Below are 22,359 nucleotides of genomic sequence, written 5' to 3' on the forward strand. Positions count from 1 at the left end.
AGCGCGACGAGCTCCAGGCGGTAGGTGGCCGCCCGCTACCCCACCTCACCCTCCCACCTCGGACACCTCGCTCTATCCCCGCGTCTGGCCCAACCCATCGTCGTCGCGCCGCCAACCTCCGACGCCCGCGAAGCGGAGATCCTCATGCTCGTTGCCGGCGTGCCGCAGTTCGACCGCCTCCGCGCCATGATCCCGTCCCCGGTGGCAGAGGAGCCACCTGCGCTGGCGCTCGACCTCGTGCTGGGAGGCTCCTTCGGTGGCCTCTCCACTCCATGGTTTGCAGGAAAAGGTGAGAAAAATGGGAAACAATACAGAGGATAAGGATAAAAACGAGTGGCCATGGAAAAGGAGAACATGCGGTGCGGTGCCATGCGGTGGGTCCCACGGACACGCGTCACGCGAGGAAGAAGGAGGCTGCTGGGCGTTCCATCCCCCGGGGCAATCCCATCATTTTCCCTCTAAAAATGCTATACAAAGGATAGTTACGGACGAGTTAGGCGATAACAAGGCCTAGATCCTACCTGCAATCTGAACGCAAAAAAGGAAATAGGACGTGCCCCAAATTTTGCAACTAAAGTATGCTGTGTCCTCCATCGGGCCGTCGTGAGCGGCTGGCCGGCCGCATATAGGCACCCCACCATCTTCCTCAACCTGCAGCTGGGCCTGGCCGTTATGCCGCCGTCCGAGCTGCTAACCGGAGGTGCCGCTAATTATGCGAAAAACTGAAACTACACCGTAGGTACTGCGCCTTGTACAGATCGGGGAAGACCCTGCTGCCTCCATGCCGTCGTGAATGGCCAAGCCTACTGCTTTAGCTCATCGTCTAAAACCGCAGCTAGACCTAGCAGTTAAGGGTATGTACAATGGTGTACAGCCTTGCCTTATGTGGCATATAGGATTTTTACTTGGTTGGATAAGAGAGAAGAAAGAGAAGATTGTCTTTTTTTAGCTATGAGATAATCTCTTATAAAATGAAAGAAGACTATTTTCTCCATTGTATGACTTATCTTCCCTTAGCTATATTTTTTTATAAATAATAATTAATTCTCATTTATTGTAAGGGATGACAATAAGAGATAATGTGTTGTATTTCTAATATTTATCTTCTTCTCTAGGTAGAGATGACGTTGATTACTAAGAGAAGACATGTTTTTTCTACCACTGTACATGTTTGATTGATAGAGTGATAGGCTCTTATTTTGGACTGAGTTGTGTTAGATGTTTAATTGGTATCTCGCTTGGACATGGAAAGCGGAAGAACCCCGTTGGACAAAGATAAGCGGCGTGCGTTGGAACTTCAGGCAGATGTTAGGATTAACCAAATTTATATGTTTATTTGTATCTAATGAGGCGAACATACACGTTCTTAGTGTATAGATACATTTAAATTTAGATACATTCCCTATATGATAATACCTTAATGCAAAGAACGTACTGCGATACAACTTTTCCCCCCGGCAGGTACTAAACAGAGCCACAACATTGAACTATTCTAAGATTAATCCAAACTGGATTGACATGGTCCAGGGTAATGGTTGCTTGCAATTTGCAAATGATGCAACAGAGGGCCAACTGAGCAACAATTACATGAATCATCTACAATCCAGTTCGAAATCCCGATCCCATTGAAATTGCTACACATAGATAGATGGAGATAACTTCGGATAGCAGAGAGGGAAACTTGCATGTAACTTGGCATCAAGACGCGGCGATCTCTGCAGCCCCATCGGTTTGCGGCGTCGCAGCCGGCGCGCGGCACGTCGGGCATGACGACCGCAGGCCTCCGGCTAGCCACCGCTCGATGCAGCGCGCGTGGAAGCCGTGGCCGCAGGCCGGCATGACGCGCACGGCGTCCCCGTCTACGAACTCGGCCAGGCATATCGCGCACTCGGCCGCGCCTGCCAGCTTGGTCCCCGCCGCCGAGTACACCAGAGACGGTGGCGGCGATGTCACCTCCGCGGAAAGGGGCTTCTCCGGGTCCCCTACCGCTACGCCAGCGCGGCCGCGTCGGCGGAGGCGGAGCAGGTACCTGACAGCGGCGGTGAGCGCCACGGCGAGCGCCAGAGCGGCGAGCAGCGCGGCCAGGATGACGGCCATGTTGCTAGCGAAGTTGCCGGCACCAGAGTAGGGCCCCCAGCTGTTGGTGGCACTGGGTGACGGCGCGGTCGTGCCGTTGTCCGCTGCCCGGTGCTCATGCTCCTGCGATGCCGCCGTTGCCATGGCGTCGCTAGCTGCCTCAGTTTGCCTTCCTAATTGCTCACTGACGTGTAAATCTCTCAGTCAGGTTCTCGGCTAGCTCGCTCGCTACTTGATAGAGAGAAGTGAGGCTTAAGCTAAGAGTTGATGTACCTGAACTGGTACGGTGCATCCATGCTTATATGGACGGCCTGCTGATTTCACGAGTTTTGTGATAGAGCAGGGTGAGGGACTGGATTTGCATTGCGATGTGGTACAGTGGCAGGCACGCCTTTTTGATGTTTTTTTCTCTATGAACGGGAGAGATCTAGAAGAGTCTCGAGACGTAAAGTACTCTGTACTCCAAGAGGTCGGTCCCTCCTGAAAGAAAAAGGAAATACAACATAGGGCTTTTAATTTACAACCAGGTCCCTTAAACTTATTTGCAAAAAAGCACGATTAGGTCCTTGGTTGCCACCGCCAATATGAAACCTCTAGCTCCGGGTCGCATCGCCGCGACCGGGGAACCTGCCACTTGGGGGCATAGTTGACAATAATTCTCGAGCTGAGGTTGAAGAAGATCCTCACGTAGAGAACGAAAAACCGAGGAAGGACTCTGCTTCCCAGCTTGGAGTGGCTCCCTTCACCAAGAATAACTCCGACGAAACTCGTCTAGCGTTGACGAAACTCCAACAATGATGCTTTCAGTGTGCATGCGGTCGCAAACACTCCACGTAGAGATCCATGTAGAGGAACTTAGGATCCCCTTCTTCCTCCTATTTGTCACCACGACCGCAAGGACAAAGTCGAGTATCCATCAGATCTCTACAAACAGGAGCTCTGCTCTCGAGCTTTATTGTAGGGGATGTAGAGAGGACACCGTTCCTCGCCTCTAACTCTGCCTACCCGAGCGCCGCAAGCAACATCACCACCACCGCCTTCCCCTAGGAGCAACTCACCGGCTCAGCAGAAGATGCTCCACAGATGTAAGCCAAGACCTAGTACTAGTACTACTACGGAAATCTACGGAGGTCAGGCCTCCCCTCACCCCACCAAGTCGGGTTAGCGGAGCTGCCGAATAGAGGGGGGAGTTGGGGAGTGGTGGGCGACTCTCAAGAGGAAGACAGGAAAAAGAAAGAAAGAAGGAACCTTTAAATGTGAAATTTTGTCCCAAGATCATGGACCCAGCTCACTGCTTCAATACTCACTAGTGGTTGGGGCGCCCCATGGGGCGCCTCCTTACCGGTCTGGTGCGGCTTAATCCTCTACATGATCTGTTGCTTCCGGTTGGATACCATTTCTATTTCTTTTTACTGTGGGAGTGAGTCAGCTAAAACTTGAAAGTAAACTGCATGCATCTCTTGTCTGACCCAGACCATTAAGAAAAAAAACACAGCATAGCTTACAACAACAGTCAACCCTCTATATATACAAACTGGAAGACTCATCCGTGCAAGATTGCAACCTTTATCCTACCATCAGTATCACATAGTATCATTTCAACAAATCAATCAGGAACGTATTGCTTGTTTCACACAGCTAGAAAGCAAAGTCATGACAAGCACTATGCTAAATACGCCTGGAACTGACAGAAGCTTACACCCCTTTTTCACTCTGGCCAAACTCCTCACCCAGGTAGGATTGAGATGTCGTGAATCTTCAGTTATTTACTAAGTTTGCACTTTGCAGCTCATTACATATCTAAATTGCAAAGATAAAGGCTGCTAGCCAGCAGAATATTCAATCTCCTAAATTTTGGCTCATCTAATTTACTCATCTGGTTAGAAGATAATCATAGTCCTCTGCTGGTGAAATTGATGTATCCTGAAACTACAAAAGTTTCTCATGTCAATCAAAACTTTATCTTTGACTTGTGCATATACACAGAAGTATCAGAGTTCAATACTTAAGATCCAAAAAACATTCACCAACATTCAATTAACACTGTTTTCACAAATACATAGAGAAATGTTGGAACTGCACAGGTCTATAGACCTGGCTATACCATTAGAGTAAATAGATAAAATGTTACCATAGTAGTACTACATTTATGCTTGAATCCATGCATATTCTGAAGATGAAAATGACTATACTACTACACGTTAAATGATCTAACCAACTGCAATAAATTTAGATCCATGCAAATATTAATTTATGTCACTCGTAATGGAAAAGAGATTATATGTGCCTAGAATTTAAGAGCAAAATCCTTGAATAGAATGCTTGTTATTTCAGAGCCACTCATGTAGTTACGAAAATTGCTACTCTGTACTTACTAACATATGGAACAACCATGATATCTGCTTACCCGAGGCTATACATAAATATATATATGTTAGGAGCCCACATGGATCAGACCTTTGATCAAGCAAATGTACCGTTAACCTCCTAACTTCTTTCTTCATGCTCAAGGCCTTCTAGAAATAGAAATTGTGATAAATTCATAATGGAAAAGAGATTATATGGGCCTAGAATTTAAGTTTATGTTGTCCACTAACCCAGTATAATTATTAGGTTTGCTCTTGGCAATACTTTATGTAGTTATAAATACAAAAGACTTCAGCTTTTAAATTGTTTCCAAGTCATAGGACGTCACTCCAAATTCAGAAGTAAAAATAATTGAAGGAAGCCAAAATCCTTATGATCACGAATCTTCAGTAAAACTTTTTGACGGTGAACAGGAGGAGCTCTCCTTTTTCATTATATCAAGAGGGAAAACTGTACAATGGCAAGAGCCAGGGAAAGGTAAAGAAAAAAGGGCGAAAAATAACAGAAACAAAACCAACTACTCGTTGTGAGCGGCCTTCAGGTTTGCCAACGCATCTCTGATCTGGAAAATCAGATCTTCAGGTTTAGACGAGATATTCTCAAAAATTCGTCTATTCCTCTCCTTCCAAATATGCCACAGAGCATAGACAGCCACTGCGGCGTGCTCTCTGCGAGACTTGCTCTTTCTGAACCTCGCTATCTTTTTCCACCATCCAAGAATGGAGGTAGATCGACTGCCAATATTAGCAACAGCGGCATGAGAAGCACAGAGACCATGCCAAACCTCCTTAGCAAAAGAGCATCCAAGGAACAGGTGGTAGGCCGACTCCAAGGTCTGATCACATAGGGAGCAGCGATCTTGATGAGGCCATCCTCTCTTTTGAAGCCTGTCAGCAGTCCAGAGTCGATTTTGAAGCAGCAACCATAGGAAAAACTTGATTTTGCCTTCGATCTTGACATCCCAAGCAGCTGCGAGAAGAGGTTGTGGTATCCGCCCAAAAAAGCAAGCAGAGTAAGCAGAAGAAGCTGTGTAATAGTTGTCTGATGCTTGTGTCCACGAAATCGTATCCTCGTCAGGGGAAAGGGTGATCAGTTGCAAGGAGTTCCAGAGAGAAACAAAAAGATCAATGAGCTCTGGAGAGTTTATGCGCTGCAATCCTTTCATCCATGTGCCATTGGTAAGCCCATCTTTGACGGTCAAATTTTTTCTCCACGCAAGCTTGAAGAGGCCAGGGAAACTGTGTTGCAAAGCAATGGCCTGATGCCAAGGATCTTTCCAGAAGAGTGCTTTAGCTCCATTCCCAAGCTTGAGGATAGTGCAAGCATGGAAGAGGAGCATGTCATCCGAGCTTACAGGGAGTGGAAGGCCATGCCATGGCCGGTCATCATTGTGCCAGTCAAACCAGAGCCAGCGCAAACGAAGGGCTCTGCTGAAGGAACTTAGGTCTTTGATTCCCAATCCTCCAAGGTGTTTGGGAGAGCACACTTGCCGCCAGTTAACCATACATTTTGCCCCAGAAGCATTTTCTTCTCCGCACCAGAGAAAATTCCTCCTTATTCTATCAATCTTCTTAGTCATCCATTTTGGAGGGTCAAAGATTGTGAGGAAATAGGTCATGGAGGAGGTGAGGACGGAGTTTACAAGGATCAGCCTTCCTTTCCTGGACATTAATTTCCCTTTCCATGCCTTAAGCTTGCTTGCAATCTTGTCAATGTATTTCTGACAGTCTATCTTCCTTGGCTTTCTACAGCTGAGAGGGAGGCCCAGATAAGTGCAGGGGAGGGAGCCAATACTGCAGCCAGAATCAACGATCAAGTCAGCCTGGTCCAGCATCTCACAACGAATGGGAAAGATGGTGCATTTGTTGATATTTATATGCAGCCCCGAGGTTTTTCCAAAGAAGGTCAGGATGTCAAAAACACTTTTAACTTCCTCTTTAACAGGGTTTAAAAATAAGGCTGCATCATCGGCGTAGAAGCTCGTGCGCATTCTGTCGGTTTGCTCGGAGATATTGGAGAGGATTCCAACGGCTGCAGCATTCTTAAGGATTCTGTGCAAAGGCTCCAAAGCCAATATGAAGAGCATGGGAGCTAAGGGATCGCCTTGCCTTAATCCACGGCGATGGGTGAAAGGCCGTCCAGGAGTGCCGTTCAGAAGCACTCTTGAAGAAGCAGATGAGAGCAACAAGAAAATAATTCTTCTCCATTTCTCCCCAAAACCGAAAGCCTGCAGAGCCTCAAGCAAGTAGTCCCAATGGATAGAATCAAACGCTTTGGCAAAATCAAGCTTCATGAAAAGCAAAGGATTTTTCTTCTTATGAGCTTCTTTGATGACTCCTCTCACAAAGACAAAATTATCATGGATGGATCTCCTTTTAATAAAAGCACTTTGATTGGAGCTTATCATCTTGCGAAGTTCAGGCGCTAATCTGGTGGCCATAAGCTTCCCAAAGATCTTTGAAAAGCTGTGCATAAGGCTAATTGGGCGAAAATCCAAAGCATTGTCAGCATTTTGGGTTTTTGGAATGAGAGTGATATTGGCTGAGTTCAATAGGTTCCAATTTCTTCCATGAAAAGAGAAGGCTTGATTCACCGCCTTAAGCAGATCCAGATGTATAATCTCCCAGCATTTTTTATAGAAAAGTCCAGTGAAGCCATCTGGCCCTGGAGCTTTCTCCGAATATAGTCCAAAAATAGCTGACTTTAGCTCCTCAATAGTGAAAGGAACCTCCAGGTGCGCAAGATTTGCTGGAATAATATTCAAAGCAGCCCAATTTAAACCCACATGTCTATGTCCAGTAGTGCCAAGCAGTTTAGCAAAATGCTGATGTAGAATGTTTGCTTTGGCCTCATGATCCGTGACCTCAATGCCAATATCAGACTTTAGAGCAGGAATGTGGTTTTTTCTTCTCCTTCCATTTGCTTTAAGGTGAAAAAACCTTGTGTTAGCGTCTCCAGCTTTGATCCAGGATAGTCTAGCCCTTTGCTTCCATCTAGATCTTTCAACAGCAGCAATACCAAGTAATCTGGCTTTGAGGAACCGTCTTAGCAATCTTTCATCCGCTGAGAGTTCCCTTTCTTCTTGAGCAAGGTCAAGCTGAAAGATAACCTCATTGGCAATATCTTCCTGCAGTCTAGTTTCCTTTTGGAGATTCTTATACCACTTCTTTAGGCCGGCGGCAGTTCTGGACAGCTTAGTGTGTAACTTGCGGACAGCATCGTTGGACGATACCGGCTTGGTCCAGGATTTCTTGACAATATCTAAGAACCCATGACAAGATGCCCAGCAGGCCTCAAATCTGAATCCTGAGTAGTGCTTGATCTGCATTTTCTTTAGTATCATCGGACAGTGATCGGAAATAGAGGTTGACGCAGGGACAAGCTGATACTGCAAGTGAGACAATTCCCATGCTTGAGTAATAAGCACACGATCAAGCTTGCAGTGCACGGTGTTTTCTCTTTCATTTGACCAAGTGAATCTCCTTCCATTGAGATGGATTTCCTTTAGCTCAAGCTCATCGATGGTTCTTCGAAATCTGCCCATCATTCGGATATTTATATTTGAGTTACTCTTTTCATCAACACTCTTGATCAAGTTGAAATCTCCTAGAATGATCCACTCAGGCAAGACCATGGTCTTGATTCTTCTAAGCTCTTGAAGAAAGATAATTTTGTCAGAATCCTCTTGAGGTCCATACACTGCGGTCATAGACCAGGAGGAACCATTGGATCTATCAGTGATTGTGCCAGTAATGAAAAAATCACAGGAGGCCAAGGGATCAAGCACAACGGCAAAGTCATCAGAGCAAGCAATGAGGATGCCTCCTCTAGTTCCAGCAGCAGGCTTGAATATGAAATTTGAAGCAAAACGAGCACCGACAGCCTCAGAGACAACAGAAGCTGAGATATCTGCCATCTTAGTTTCTTGGAAAACTACCATATTACAACTGTGGTTGCAGACAAAGCGTTGAATCGATTTTCTTCTAGCTGGGTTATTTAGCCCGCGGGGATTCCAATTCAAAAGACTAATATCCATTTCCAGGAGTAACTCAACAGCAGCCACAGGCAGCCAACAGTCCACTGGGAGAGATGCACAACTACAAGACCTGACAGAGCATAAACGCAATATCTGAAGGTACCTAAGCCACACTTGACAGAGACACACATCATGAATAACCAACAACTGCAGATTTGATACATTGGGAAACTGGTAATACGCAGACACAAGCAGACCGAAACTAGGCAGCTGCCATGGCGGGTGGCACCACCAGGGCTCCACCCTTGCGACCAGGCTTCGCGGCATCAACAAGTGAGGCGACCGCTTTGATGTAGTCAGGCGGAAGCTGCTGCTTGTAGATGTTATTGTACTTCTCCAGGTCATCCTTGGGATTGACTTCGTCAGCATCAATGTCATGTTTCTTGAGTAGCACTAGCTTCACTTTGTCCATGGTTGGGAGACCTGCAGTAGGCTTCGCTGCGAGGCGGGAGGAGCGCATGGTGGGATCCCCCTTGCTGGCTTTGCCTTTGGGGGATTTGGCAGCAGGGACCGGCGGCGGCGTGCAGAGTGGTGGCGAAATTGGAGTTGTGAGGTTGTTGATGAAGGCCAGCGCGTTGACTGGGGTAGCAGGGCGGTGCGGAATATCGTCGAGGATGTCTAGCAGGCCAGGCCTTGTTGGCGAGGCGAACAGGCTTGGGCCGGCGTCCAGAGGCAAGGTCCCCGACACAGCCAATTCCAAAGGCGCCTGGTCTTCAGATGCCGTCCTAGGCCCCTTTGGTGAATACGGCCCAAAGCAGCTCACGGGATGTTGATCAAGCCTAGCATCAGGCGCCATCACAACATCCATCGTGGCATGCACATGGTGGTCACGAGGCAAGAGGCTGTCGTCCTGTCCAGGCGCAGGGAGCAGCTCAAGCAAAGACAAAGCATGCACCCCAAGATCCACAGGCACCACAGCGTGGACAGTCTCTTGACTTTCACGGGCAGGGGAACTGTCCAGTTGCCCAACCTCGGACGGCAAAGAGGGAGTTGCTTCTTCTGTCGTCAACGCACCCGCGCCTTGTGGGCCACTCCCGGTGTCAGCTAGAGCGACAGCAACGACAGGGTCGTGGGCCACGTCTGATGCCAGCACGAGCTGCCAGTGCTCGCCGTCGTCTCTTCTCCTGCCGCCGGCGCCATGGCCGTGGCCGCTAGAAACTCCGGCGTCGTAGGACGTCGGTGCACGATCCCAGCGAGACTGCATGGCAGTCCCTCCTCTGCCACCATCGTGGCGGCTTGCCCCTTGGCCGGCCCCACCGTTGCCGGCACCACCACCATCTCCGCCGCCCGGCCCTGAGAAGCGGGTCCGAGAGTGGACAGACCCACGCGGCGGCGCAGGAGGGAAGGATCCCGCCTCGTAGCCGAGGTTCCATCGGTAGTGCCACTTGGTGATCTCACCGCCACCCGAGTGGTCGAAACGGAGACTGCTGACATCATGGTTGTTGCTGCGGAGGCTCTTCGGGCTTGGTTCCGGCGAGGAAGTGTAGTCGTGAACTTCGTCAAGGTGGAGGAGCACCGGGTGCTTGAGGAGGCGGATGGGTCGGACGCGCTCCGGGATGTCGGCGAAGATGCCGAGCTCGGGGAAGTGCAGGAGCGGCGAGTCGACCTCCATTGGCTCCTCAAGACGCAACACACCGCGCGTCGCGATTTTGTTAACGTCGTCGGTCCAGAGCCACAGCTTGAAGCATGCGGTCTCATCCTCAGATTTGCAGCGCTCGTCGATGGCGTCTAGGATGACATCAGAGCCAAAGAGCGGCGCCACCGCCGGCAGGTTCCAGGCATGCTTGGGCATGCCCTCGATGCAAATGCGGGCGCGAAACGGCATCGTCTCCGCTGTCGCCTTGCGGAACCGTGTCCACTGCGCGATGGAGAAGGAGACCTGCCCAACCTTGAAGAGACCTTCCAGAGCAAGAGCTCTCAAACGTACCTGTGGATCTGTGAACTGGATGAGCAGCTCACTCGGGGATAACCAGGAAGCCTGCACCGTCGCCTCAGAAACCAAGAAGCGCGCAGCGAAGGCCCAAACCACCTGCGCCAGCTGAAGCTTGTTGGGAGAGCCGATCACCGTGGCCACCACCGCATGTCGCATCAGCGCCCTCTCTGCGTCGGCGATTGCCGCAGAGCGAGCGGTCACACCAGACACGTATCGGATGCGGTCACCTCCTGGCGCCTCCATGCTGGTGAACTTAGGAGAGGAGGATGCCACGGTCGCGGTCGTGCGCACCTGCCCCAACGCCGGTGGAAGAGGGGGACGAGCTTGAGGCGGGCAAGCTTGAGGCGGCTGGCGAGCTTGGGGCTGAGGACGGGCTTGAGCTTGCTTGCCGGAGAACTTCGGGTTGGTGCACCAACGGGCTTTGTGACCCAGGTCTCCACAGAGAAGGCACTTGGCAGGGTTGCGGCAGGAGACGATGCGGTGATCTGAGGAAAGGCACCGGAAGCACCTGCCCTTGGCTTTCTTAAGGAGGAGCGCTCTGTACTCCGAACCTCCAAAAAAGAAGCTAGGTCTCTTCTGTAGCTGCTGCGAGGAACGCTGGCCACCTACCGTCGTCCAACCACCATCATTGCGCCCAGCCGCGTCAGCAGTTATGACGGACTTGAGTCGTGGACGCGGGGGCTCGATGTGCTGCGGACGCGGGAGCTCGGTGCGCTGCGGACGCGAAGTCTCGGCCGGCGCAGCGGGGCCCGTCGACGGGGAAGGTGCAGGGGAGAGCAGAGCATCCTTGAAGGAGAGGGAAGGCGGCGTGGTGAGGGAAAGACGTGTCGGGATGAACCCTGGCGGGAGGGGAGGAGGAAGGGGAAGGGGCAACGCGGTGTTGGCCATCAGCGGTCGCTGGAAAGACGGAGAGACGGGGGGCGCCGCCGCCGAGGTGGCGGCGGGAGGAGGTGGAGCTGGGAGGAGAGTTCTTGTCTTTGAATCGGTATCTTCAGTAAAACTAACTTAAGCATTATACCTAAACATGCCATGTATGAACCTTAGTTCAGTATACCTGCTGAAAGGACGGTGTTCAACGGATATTCCAAACTATCACGCCTACAAAAACCCGAGAATGGATCATCTGAAGTTGAGAGAGAGGTGACCAAAAGAAAAATACCTTGAAAATGCTATTGAATAAATATTCCTTCTCCACAGTGAGCAATCAACCTGTTAACTAAGAGGATAGTAAATATTAGCAAAAAAGTCTCTAATGTCCAGCTGCCGCTAGCGCACGAGGTCCAGCTGATCTAGAGCCCTTCTACAACCATGCGCTGAGAATCGGAGCTGCCCCCACCCCCTGATTGGGCCTCTCAGAATCGGAGCTGTGCCCCCACCCCCTGCCTGGGCCTCCATATCGGCCTTGCCAGCACCGTTCCTAGCATCGATTCCAAATTGTGGTACTTCAGTGGTCATCATTATAAAAGCATTACAGCAGTAAAAAAACATTAGAATTGAAAAACTAAATCTTACTGGGAAGAGGATAGCATTTTGCTTACCAAGAATGGTGATATTGTCATCAGACTATCCGAGCAACAGGTGTCCAGTCAACAATACAGTTGCGGTTGCGTTAGCATGGCACAGGAGGGGGAGCACACTTTTGTGAACATGTTGCACCTGGATAAACATAACATGTAAAGTTGATTCTTACTTTGGCCAAAAAAATTGAGCATCTACTATAATTATTGAAATACTAACCAACAGTTCAATGCAAAATATCCAGCGGCAAGGTAGAGAAGCATCATTACATGCGACCATGGGAGGATCTTGAGCACCGGAGTCCTGGCAAACGTGGGCCACGACCCGCACCTCGACCCGGAGGTTCTCCTTCTAGTGCCCATGCACCAGCCCACCGCCCCTCCGGCTCAAATGCGATAATACCTCGTCGTCGACACCGCTGCCGCACAGGTTCGTCGCCCTCCGGAACAGACTCGAGTCGCTGGAGCATACCCCATCCTCGGGATGCGTGCTCGGAGAAGTTGCCGTTGCCGCAATCCTAGGTCCGCCCCCACGAGGCCATGCTCTCCTCCTCGTCCTCGGAGTCGGAGCGGCGGCCGAATATCCTGAGAGACGCGTGGCGGATGAGTATCCCGAGTGCCGCGTGGCGGTCATCCATGCCGGTGGCGGCAGGAATTTGGGGGAGAAGAGGACGATGCCCCTGCTAGTTGTACAGAGCGGGCTCCTCGGCGCTGCCGATGAGATCTGCGCCAGCGGCGGCCGCCCGCTCTACCAGTAGAGACCTCTCGGGTCTCGGCACCGGCGTGCAACGGCGATGGTGCCATGGAGGGCCGACTCGGCTGCCGACAATCCTCGGCTAAAACATCGCGGGCGAAGCCAACGACGTTCGCTGTTCCCCGCTGCCACACCGGATCCCGCCATTCCCCGCCGCCACACCGGATCCCGCCGTTACCCGCCGCCATAGAGGAGCCCGCCGCAGCCGCCGCCAGGAAGAGTTGGATGGGAGACAGGTTTTGGCAGGGAGAGAGAATAGGTTGGGGAAGGCGTGGCCAGAGAAAGAAAAGTTTCGGCCGGGGCATTTTTTCTGTTCGCTCGCATGCAGTACAAATGCAGACTTGCAGTACATAGTACAAACAAGCAGAAGTACATCCTCCCAATTTTTTCTGCCCAACGCCACCAGGCTATCGTGGATAGCCCAGGTATGCCGCTAGGGTGCTCGCACTTACTTGTTCTTCATGAGCATAAGAATCCACAGATAAGTTGTTTCATGCAGATGTAGCAGCCCATCGTTTCTTTCCACAAATATGGAAGATCATCAAATTACTTCTTTTTTTTCCTTTTTCAGAATAACTTTTTGTCATTTCAGTTACACATAAGAAAGTTTAGATCTCTTGATATTAATATATTTTCTTTTGTTAGCGTATGTACCTTTTGTATCCTAACTGTATATGGTAGGCTTAGATCGTTATCTCTAGTTTCCGTACTAGATTGATTCGATCCTGATCTTCTTAAGATCTTTCTTGTAACTCAAGGCTACAAGCCTATATATACGTATCAATGAGATCGCCCCTGGTGTGGCGTTTCCTAAACCTGCTCTTTTACTTGGTATCAGACTCGATCTTAGGACCCCTGCTCCCGATCCCATCTCCACTTTCCCATGGCCAACACCGACGGCGCCCTCAGCGCCTCCACCATGCCGGCTCTCGGCGCCTCCACCACACCGGCCCTCAGCGCCTCCACCCTGCCGGCCCTCGCTGTCTCCACCATGCCGGCTCTCGGCGTCTCCACCCTGCCCGCCCTCGACTCGGCCGTTGTGCCCGCGGCTTCCTCCTCGGCGATCAACGTCGCCAGCGTGCGCACCCACGTGCCCGTCACGTTGGATCTCAAGACCTCCAACTTCACCAAGTGGCGGATGCTGATTCGCGTGCTCCTTGGTAAGTATGACCTGCTTGCCCACGTCAATACCTTCACCCCCGTGGCTGCCCGCACCGCAGAGTGGACTCGCGCCGACTACATCGTCCGCTCATGGCTGTACGGCTCCATCTCGGACGAGATCCTTGACATCATCATGGCCGAGGACCAGACGGCGCAGGAGGCTTGGGCGCTCATCACCAACCTCTTCCTCGACAACCAGATGACTCGGGCTGTCTACCTCGAGGCAGAGTTCCGCGCCGTCGTGCAAGGAGACCTCTCCATCACCGCCTACTGCCACCGCCTCAAGTCCCTCTCCGACGCCCTCCGCGACGTCGGCACTCCCGTCACGGACCAGGCCCTCGTCCTCAACTGCCTCCGCGGCCTCAACCCGCGCTTCGCCGACATCACCACCATCGTCACCATGCAGAGTCCTCTGCCAACCTTCGCGCAGACCCGCTCCCTTCTGGCGCTGCGCGAGACGCAGCTCACCAACTCTGTGCAGACGGGCGCCAACACCGCCCTCTACGGCGCCGGGTCCTCTGGCAACCGCGGTGGTGACCGCGGCGACGGCAACCGCGGCGATGCCAACCGCGGCGACGGCAACCGCAACGATGGCGGTGGCAACCGCAACGGTGGCGGCGGCGGCTATTATCGTCGCAAGAAGAAGAACGGCGGGGGCAACGGCGGCGGGGGCAACGGCGATCGCCCCGATCCTCGCGGCAGCGCCCCCACCGTTGGGCCCTGGGTGTGCTTCAACCCGTACATGGGTCAGGCCCAGCAGATCCAGGCGGGACCTCCTCCTGCTCGCCCCGCCACTGGCGCTGGCCTCCTTGGTCCGCGCCCCGCCATGATGCCGCCGGCGTAGGCCTTCACCTCCCTGGCGCCCCTGCATGGACAGGCCTTCGGCGTCAACGCGCCGCCGGTGCCTCCCTCCGCCCTGTCCCAGGGCGCATCTCCAGCGTGGGACACGTCCGCTCTCATGGCCGCCCTGAACAATGCGGCCACGCCCTCCACTGTTGGTGAATGGGTAATGGATTCTGGAGCCACTTCCCACATGGCCTCGGACCCCGGTATGCTCCACTCCCTTCACAACCCTCCATCCTCCTCCCATGTCACCGTGGGCAATGGTTCCATCTTGCCCATCTCTAAAATTGGCCATGCATCTATTCCCGCTTCCGCTCGTGATCTAATCCTTAAAAATGTGCTTCTTGTTCCTCATATTGTCAAAAACTTGATCTCTACTCGTCGTTTTTCTATTGACAATAAATGTTCCATTGAATTTGACCCCTTCGGTTTTTCTGTTAAGGACCTTCTCACCAAGGACGTGATCATTCGATGCAATAGCTATGGCGAGCTCTACACCTTCCCCTCCTCGGCCACTCCACGCACCGCCTTCGGACTCCTCGCCACCACCACCACCGAGCTTTGGCATCGTCGTCTTGGTCATCGGGGTCGTGACTCTATGTCACATCTTCATAGGAATCGTTTTATCCCATGTAATAAGGCCGCCACTCATGTTTGCCACGCCTGCCAGCTTGGAAAACACGTGCGCTTGCCATTCACTAGGTCTACCTCTATAAGTGTCGCGCCATTCCAATTGATACATTGTGATTTATGGACCTCTCCGGTGTTAAGTAATTCTGGGTTCAAATATTTTCTTATTATCGTTGATGACTTCTCGCATTTTATTTGGACTTTTCCCTTGCGCCACAAGTCCGATACCGCCGACACACTTATTTCCTTTGTCGCCTTTGCTCGCACGCAGTTTTCTCTCCCTGTCATTGCCATGCAAGCTGACAATGGAACCGAATTCCTCAACTCCACTATCACCTCCTTATTTAACACTAATGGCATGCGTTTACGCTTGTCTTGCCCCTATACATCCGCCCAGAATGGTAAAGCCGAACGTGCTATTCGGACCGTCAATGACGTTGCTCGGACTCTCCTTTTTCAGTCTTCCATGCCACCATCTTACTGGGCCGAGGCTGTCGCTGCCGCAACTTACCTCGTCAACGTGCGCCCTTCTCAGTCTATCAACCTCGCCATCCCCTACCACCGCCTATACAACACCTATCCCGACTATAGTCGTCTTCGTGTTTTTGGCTGTCTATGCTACCCCAACCAGTCCGCCACCGCTCCCCATAAGCTAGCCCCACGCTCGGTCGCCTGTGTCTTCCTTGGTTACCCTCCCAATCACAAAGGGTATAGGTGTCTCGATCTTCAAACCCGGCGAGTTATTCTCTCCCGCCACGTCGTTTTCGACGAAGGTGTTTTTCCCTTTGCCCACACCACCGATCGAAAACACTCCTCGCCTGCCGACCTCGACTTTTTACTCGACCTAGCAGCCACACAGTCTCCCCTACCCGCTACGTCAGTCCCCTCCCGTCGCTCGCCACCCGCCATGCATGCGCACCCGCAACCCGCCATGCATGCTTCTCCTTCACGTCGATCGCCAGCGCCCTCGCTCCCTGGGCCGCTCCCCCCTAGCCATCCTGGGCCGCCATCTGGGCCGTCCTCCCCTGGCATCTGGACTCCACCTGCGTCTCCGACGCCCCCCACGACGGCTTTCCCGTCTCCTGCCTCGAGCAGCTCCTCCCCGCCGGTCGTGATTCACCGGCCGCCGTCTCCCTCTAACACACATGCCATGCAAACCCGTGCCAAACGTGGCCTCTTCCAACCCACTGATCGCCTCAACCTCTCAGCCACACATACCTCTCCATCTCCCATTCCTAAAACATACCGGGGTGCCTTGCAGGATCCTCACTGGCGTCGCGCTATGCAGGACGAATTTGATGCACTTGTTCATAACCGGACATGGACTCTTGTCCCTCGTCCCCCTCGTGCTAACATTGTTTCAGGGAAGTGGATATACAAGCATAAATTCCACTCCGACGGCAGCCTCGCTCGCTATAAGGCTCGGTGGGTTGTCCGTGGCTTTTCACAGCAGCCGGGGATCGACTTCGACGAGACCTTCAGCCCCGTCGTCAAGCCCGCCACGATCCGCATCGTCCTCAGCATCGCCGTCTCGCGATCCTGGCCGGTTCATCAGCTCGACGTCAAGAATGCCTTCCTCCACGGCAATCTTGACGAGGAGGTCTATTGTCAGCAGCCGCCGGGCTTCATCGACGCTCGCTGCCCAGACTATGTGTGCCGCCTTCATAAGTCACTCTACGGCCTCAAGCAGGCTCCTCGGGCGTGGTACCAGCGGTTCGCCCTCTTCGCGCATCGGCTTGGTTTCGTCGCCTCCAAGTCGGATGTCTCTCTGTTTATCTACAAGAGTGGCTCGGATCTCGCCTTCATCCTCTTGTACGTGGACGACATCGTCATCACCGCCTCCACTACTCGGCTCCTTCAGCGCCTCACGCAGCAGCTCCACTCCGAGTTTGCCATGACTGATCTCGGCGCCTTGACGTTCTTCCTCGGCATCTCTGTCACACGGACTTCTGCCGGCATGGTGCTTTCTCAGCGCCAATACGCTCTCGAGCTTCTTCAGCGTGCTGGCATGACCGACTGCCACCCGTGTGCCACCCCCATTGATGTCAAGTGTAAACTATCCGCTGATGATGGTGCTCTTCTTGCCGACCCGACCGAGTACAGAAGCTACGCCGGTGCTCTGCAGTATCTTACACTCACACGCCCGGACATCGCTCATGCTGTTCAGCAAGCCTGCTTATTCATGCATGCTCCACGCCAGTCCCATCTGAACCTGGTAAAAAGGATTCTGCGCTACATCAAAGGCACACTGGACCTTAGCATGCATCTCTCCGCGTCTGCGACTACTACGCTTACAGCTTATTCGGACGCTGATTGGGCAGGGTGTCCGGATACAAGGCGATCTACCTCAGGCTACTGTGTTTATCTTGGTGATAACTTGGTCTCTTGGTCGTCGAAGCGGCAAACGACAGTTTCCCGCTCCAGTGCCGAGGCGGAATACCGCGCTGTAGCTCATGCTGTTGCTGAATGTTGTTGGATCCGGCAGCTTCTTGGCGAGCTTCATAATCCTCTTTCCACCGCGACTGTGGTGTTCTGTGACAATGTCAGTACTGTCTACATGGCTTCGAACCCGGTTCAGCATCGTCGCACCAAGCACATCGAAATCGATATTCACTTTGTTCGAGAAAAGGTGTCTCTTGGGCAGGTCCGCGTTCTTCATGTGCCATCCTCTCATCAGTATGCTGACATCATGACAAAAGGTTTATCATCGCAGATGTTCTCTGATTTTCGTTCCAATTTGTGTGTCTTTCCTCTCGACGCACAACTTGAGGGGGGATGTTAGCGTATGTACCTTTTGTATCCTAACTGTATATGGTAGGCTTAGATCGTTATCTCTAGTTTGCGTACTAGATTGATTCGATCCTGATCTTCTTAAGATCTTTCTTGTAACTCAAGGCTACAAGCCTATATATACGTATCAATGAGATCGCCCCTGGTGTGGCGTTTCCTAAACCTGCTCTTTTACTTCTTTATCTAAAAAGAAGAAAGTTTAGCACAAGATCGACAAATTTTCCGCTCTGTCGAACAGTCGGTCGGTAACACTCTAGTGTTACTCAAGTTAACGTAGATGTTGCAGTGTCACTGTCTTCTAATTGAAATGAAACGGGGCAAGATATGGCGCAGTACCAAGGTGTTCTCAGCTATCAATAATCTTCTCCGTTAGTAGGCCAACTGAATTTTTTTTAAGCCAAAACCGATCAATCCAAACGGGTAGAACTACTACCGAACACCTCTATCTCTCTGAGGGGACCTTCTCATTAATGGCTAGAATGAAAGCTGCTCGGGCCTACTGCTTTTTCGAGCCTAACATCATACCTTCGATAAGATGATCTTCAAGGTATATGCGGAGAGGCCGTGCGCTTCTTTTCTTCTCGCCTACCCCGAAAAACATCATTATCGGAACTCTGCTTCCGTAAAGTTGAACAGTGAGTTTTTCCACTGCATACTTTTTAGCAATTTTTCAAAGAAAAGAAGTTAACGAAGAAGACTGAATAGGAAATAAAAGAAGTGAAACGAAACAAAGGATATATATAATTTAATGGGATCTGATCTCCACACGGCGCCACCCCTCCACCATCCCAGCGCCGGCGCCCGCTCTCCCTGCGCCGCCGCCCCTCCACCTTCCACCACAGACCCCACCCACCCCCTCTCCTCCCGCCCTACCCAACCTTCGCCACGGGTCGTCTCGCGCGAGGCGGCTCTGGTCGACGACCCAAACTCTAGAAGAAGGCGGCCGATCTCCCTCCTTCTGGCCGTTGCCGCCGTCGGGGTCGGCGGTGGCGGCCGCATCCATTTGCCAAAGGCAGGGGCGATGGTGGCGCGCCCATGGACTCCCCTTCGCGCGGAGGCGGGGTCTTTCAGGGGTGGCGACGGTGGACGGCGGGTCTGGTGGCTGTGGCCTTCGGCTACATCATCTGGATCATGGTGGGGGACGCGGTAGTGTGGTGGAACTCGGCGGGGATGAAGGGAGGCAACGGGATCGGGCGGCGGTGGCAAGGTACATGGTCGCGAGGCGGCGGCAATGAGGCTCGGCCAGGCTTTCCTGGCGGGCAACAGCCGGCTGTCTCCGCGTCGTGGGCGTGCGTAGCCGCCATCCCGACGGCTGCTGACCTCCACCGGCCGGTTTGGAGTAGGAAGATGGACCGCGGTTCCCAGCCATGGCGGCGGCGTGGGCGCCGACCGTTCCGGATTTCATGGTGGTGGTTGATACGTCTCCAACGTATCTATAATTTCTGATGTTCCATGCTAGTTTTATGACAATACCTACATGTTTTGCTCACACTTTATATTAACAAGATGCCGAAGTGCCAGTTCTTGTTTTCTGTTTTTTTGGTTCCAGAAAGGCTGTTCGGGCAATATTCTCGGAATTCGACAAAACAAAGGCCAAATATCTTATTTTCCCCGGAAGGTTCCAGAACACCGAAGGAGAGTCGGAGGCGGGCAGCAGGGGACCCACACCATAAGGCGGCGCGGGTGGCCCCCTGGCCGCGCCAGCCTATGGGGAGGGGGCCCCGTGGCCCCTCCGACTCCGCCTCTTCGCCTATAAAGTCCCTCGAGACCTAAAACCTCGATACCAATTGAGGAAACTCCAGAAAGACTCCAGGGGCGCCGCCGCCATCACGAAACTCCAATTCGGGGGACAGAATCTCTGTTCCGGCACGCCGCCGGGACGGGGAAGTGCCCCCGGAAGCCATCTCCATCGACGCCACCGCCTCCATCATGCTCCGTGAGTAGTTCCCCCATGGACTACGGGTTCTAGCTGTAGCTAGTTGGTACTCTCTCTCCCATGTATTTCAATACAATGATCTCATGAGCTGCCTTACATGATTGAGATCCATCTGATGTAATCGGTGTTGTGTTTGTTGGGATCCGATGAATTGTTACATTATGATCAGTCTATCTATATAAGTTTGTGAAGTTATTGTTGCTGCAATCTTGTTGTGTTTAATGCTTGTCACTAGTGCACGAGTGGCATGATCTTAGATTTAAGCTCTATAATTATTGCTTAGATTGTATCTACAAGTTGTTTGCACATATTGCTGTCTGGAACCCGAGGCCCCAAAGTGACAGAAATTGGGACAACCGGAGGGAAAGGCTGTGATATGAGGATCACATGTTTTCACCAAGTGTTAATGCTTTGCTCCGGTGCTCTATTAAAAGGAGTACCTTAATTGCCAATAGATTCCCTTGAGGCCCGGCTGCCACCGGCTGGTAGGACAAAAGATGTTATGCAAGTTTCTCATTGCACTATATATGGAAAACATGCCTACATAATTAATAATCTTGATGTTCTGTCTTAATGCTATTTCAATCCTATCAATTGCCCAACTGTAATTTGTTCACCCAACACTTGTCACTTGTTATTGGAGAGTTACCACTAGTGTAGACAGCTGGGAACCCCGGTCCATCTCTCATCATCATATACTCGTTCCCATATGACATTGGAAGTAGTATCAACTATTTTCTGGTGTCATTGCCTCTGTGTTACTATTACTGCTGTTGTGTTACTGTTACCATTGCTCTCATATTACTGCTGCTTTCACATCACCCCTGTTACTAGTGCTTTTCCAGGTGCAGCTGAATTGACAACTCAGTTGTTAAGGCTTATAAGTATTCTTTACCTCCCCTTGTGTCGAATCAATAAATTTGGGTTTTACTTCCCTCGAAGACTGTTGCGATCCCCTATACTTGTGGGTTATCAAGACTATTTTCTGGCGCCGTTGCCGGGAAGGCATAGCTCTACTCATAAGTTCACCTGAGGAGTACACTCTACCTCTCTCTCTGTTTTATTTTATTTTATTCTGTTTTGCTTAGTTTACTTTTGTCTAGTTTATTTGTGCTTAGTTTATTTCTGTCTTGTATCATTTTGCTTAGTTTACTTTTGTCTAGTTTGTTTTTGTCTTGTTTTACTTTTCTCATATACCCAAAAATCCATAAAAATTTGAAAAACCTAAAAATTAAAAACTGTTGTTATGGGAGAACCCACAACCTATTTGTAGCTTATTGAAATATATAATAATTATAGAGAATCAAGAACGGGTAAAGTCATGAGTGCTGTGATAAAAAAATTGAATACATTTGCTAAAATCTTGCTTAAACGCCATGATATAAACTGTTGCTCTCAACAGGATACTAAACATCTTAAATTCCAATGTGGCTTTAGTGAAGAAGTTTTAATTAAGAACTATAATTGGAATAACTATATTCATTTTGGGTTCGAAGAAGTAGAACAATTTGTCTTATTTATGGGAGCTTCTGAGATCGAATCCTTCATGGTTAAAAATTATAAAACTTGTGTTGTTTGTAAGGACCTTAAAGATTATGTCTCTTCTATCCTTAATTTTTGCATAGAAAGTTACAATGATAATCCTTGTATCATTGATTATAAAGAGAGACTCATTAATGCACAAGAATGCACTCACAATTTGCAGGAACCTGTGAAAGAAGAAATTGATGAACCTGAAAGCTCATTGGATGAAAAAGAGGAGGAGAGTGATGAACAAAAGGAGGAAGAATGGATTAGCTACCCATGCCAACCTTCTAATTGTTGGAGATATGCCCAAGAGGCAATAATAAAAGTGGTTATTATATATCTTTATGTTTATGATAAATGTTTATATACCATGCTATAATTGTATTAACCGAAACATTGATACATGTGTGATATGTAAACAACAAAGAGTCCCTAGTATGCCTCTTAACTAGCTTGTTGATTAATGGATGATTAGTTTCATAATCATGAACATTGGATGTTATTAATAACAAGGTTATATCATTGTATAAATGATGTAATGGACACACCCAATTAAGCGTAGCATAAGATCACGTCATTAAGTTATTTGCTATAAGCTTTCGATACATAGTTACCTAGTCCTTATGACCATGAGATCATGTAAATCACTTATACCGGAAAGGTAATTTGATTACATCAAACGCCACTGCGTAAATGGGTGGTTATAAAGGTGGGATTAAGTATCCGGAAAGTATGAGTTGAGGCATATGGATCAACAGTGGGATTTGTCCATCCCGATGACGGATAGAT

At 50.7% G+C, this 22,359-nt stretch overlaps 2 protein-coding genes and 1 pseudogene across 2 annotated transcripts; 1 reads left to right on the plus strand and 2 right to left on the minus strand.

Moving 5' to 3' along the window:
* Nucleotides 1-1,376: 1,376 nt before the first annotated feature.
* LOC127323267 (RING-H2 finger protein ATL39-like) lies at nucleotides 1,377-2,437 on the minus strand. The gene has a single exon (XM_051351428.2). It carries the CDS (start codon nucleotides 2,218-2,220, stop codon nucleotides 1,699-1,701), a length of 522 nt encoding a protein of 173 aa, XP_051207388.1. The 5' UTR covers nucleotides 2,221-2,437; the 3' UTR covers nucleotides 1,377-1,698.
* A 4,423-nt stretch (nucleotides 2,438-6,860) lies between these two features.
* On the minus strand, nucleotides 6,861-8,359 carry LOC139839297 (uncharacterized). The gene is made up of 2 exons (XM_071829340.1): nucleotides 7,037-8,359; nucleotides 6,861-6,920 (listed from the first exon to the last, which is right to left on the minus strand). Exons 1-2 carry the CDS (start codon nucleotides 8,357-8,359, stop codon nucleotides 6,861-6,863), a joined length of 1,383 nt encoding a protein of 460 aa, XP_071685441.1.
* Nucleotides 8,360-13,566: 5,207 nt separating this feature from the next.
* Nucleotides 13,567-15,167, plus strand: LOC127323307 (uncharacterized; annotated as a pseudogene).
* The last annotated feature ends 7,192 nt before the right edge of the window (nucleotides 15,168-22,359 follow it).

Source organism: Lolium perenne, chromosome 4, assembly GCF_019359855.2.
Source record: "Lolium perenne isolate Kyuss_39 chromosome 4, Kyuss_2.0, whole genome shotgun sequence".
NCBI lineage: Eukaryota > Viridiplantae > Streptophyta > Magnoliopsida > Poales > Poaceae > Lolium > Lolium perenne.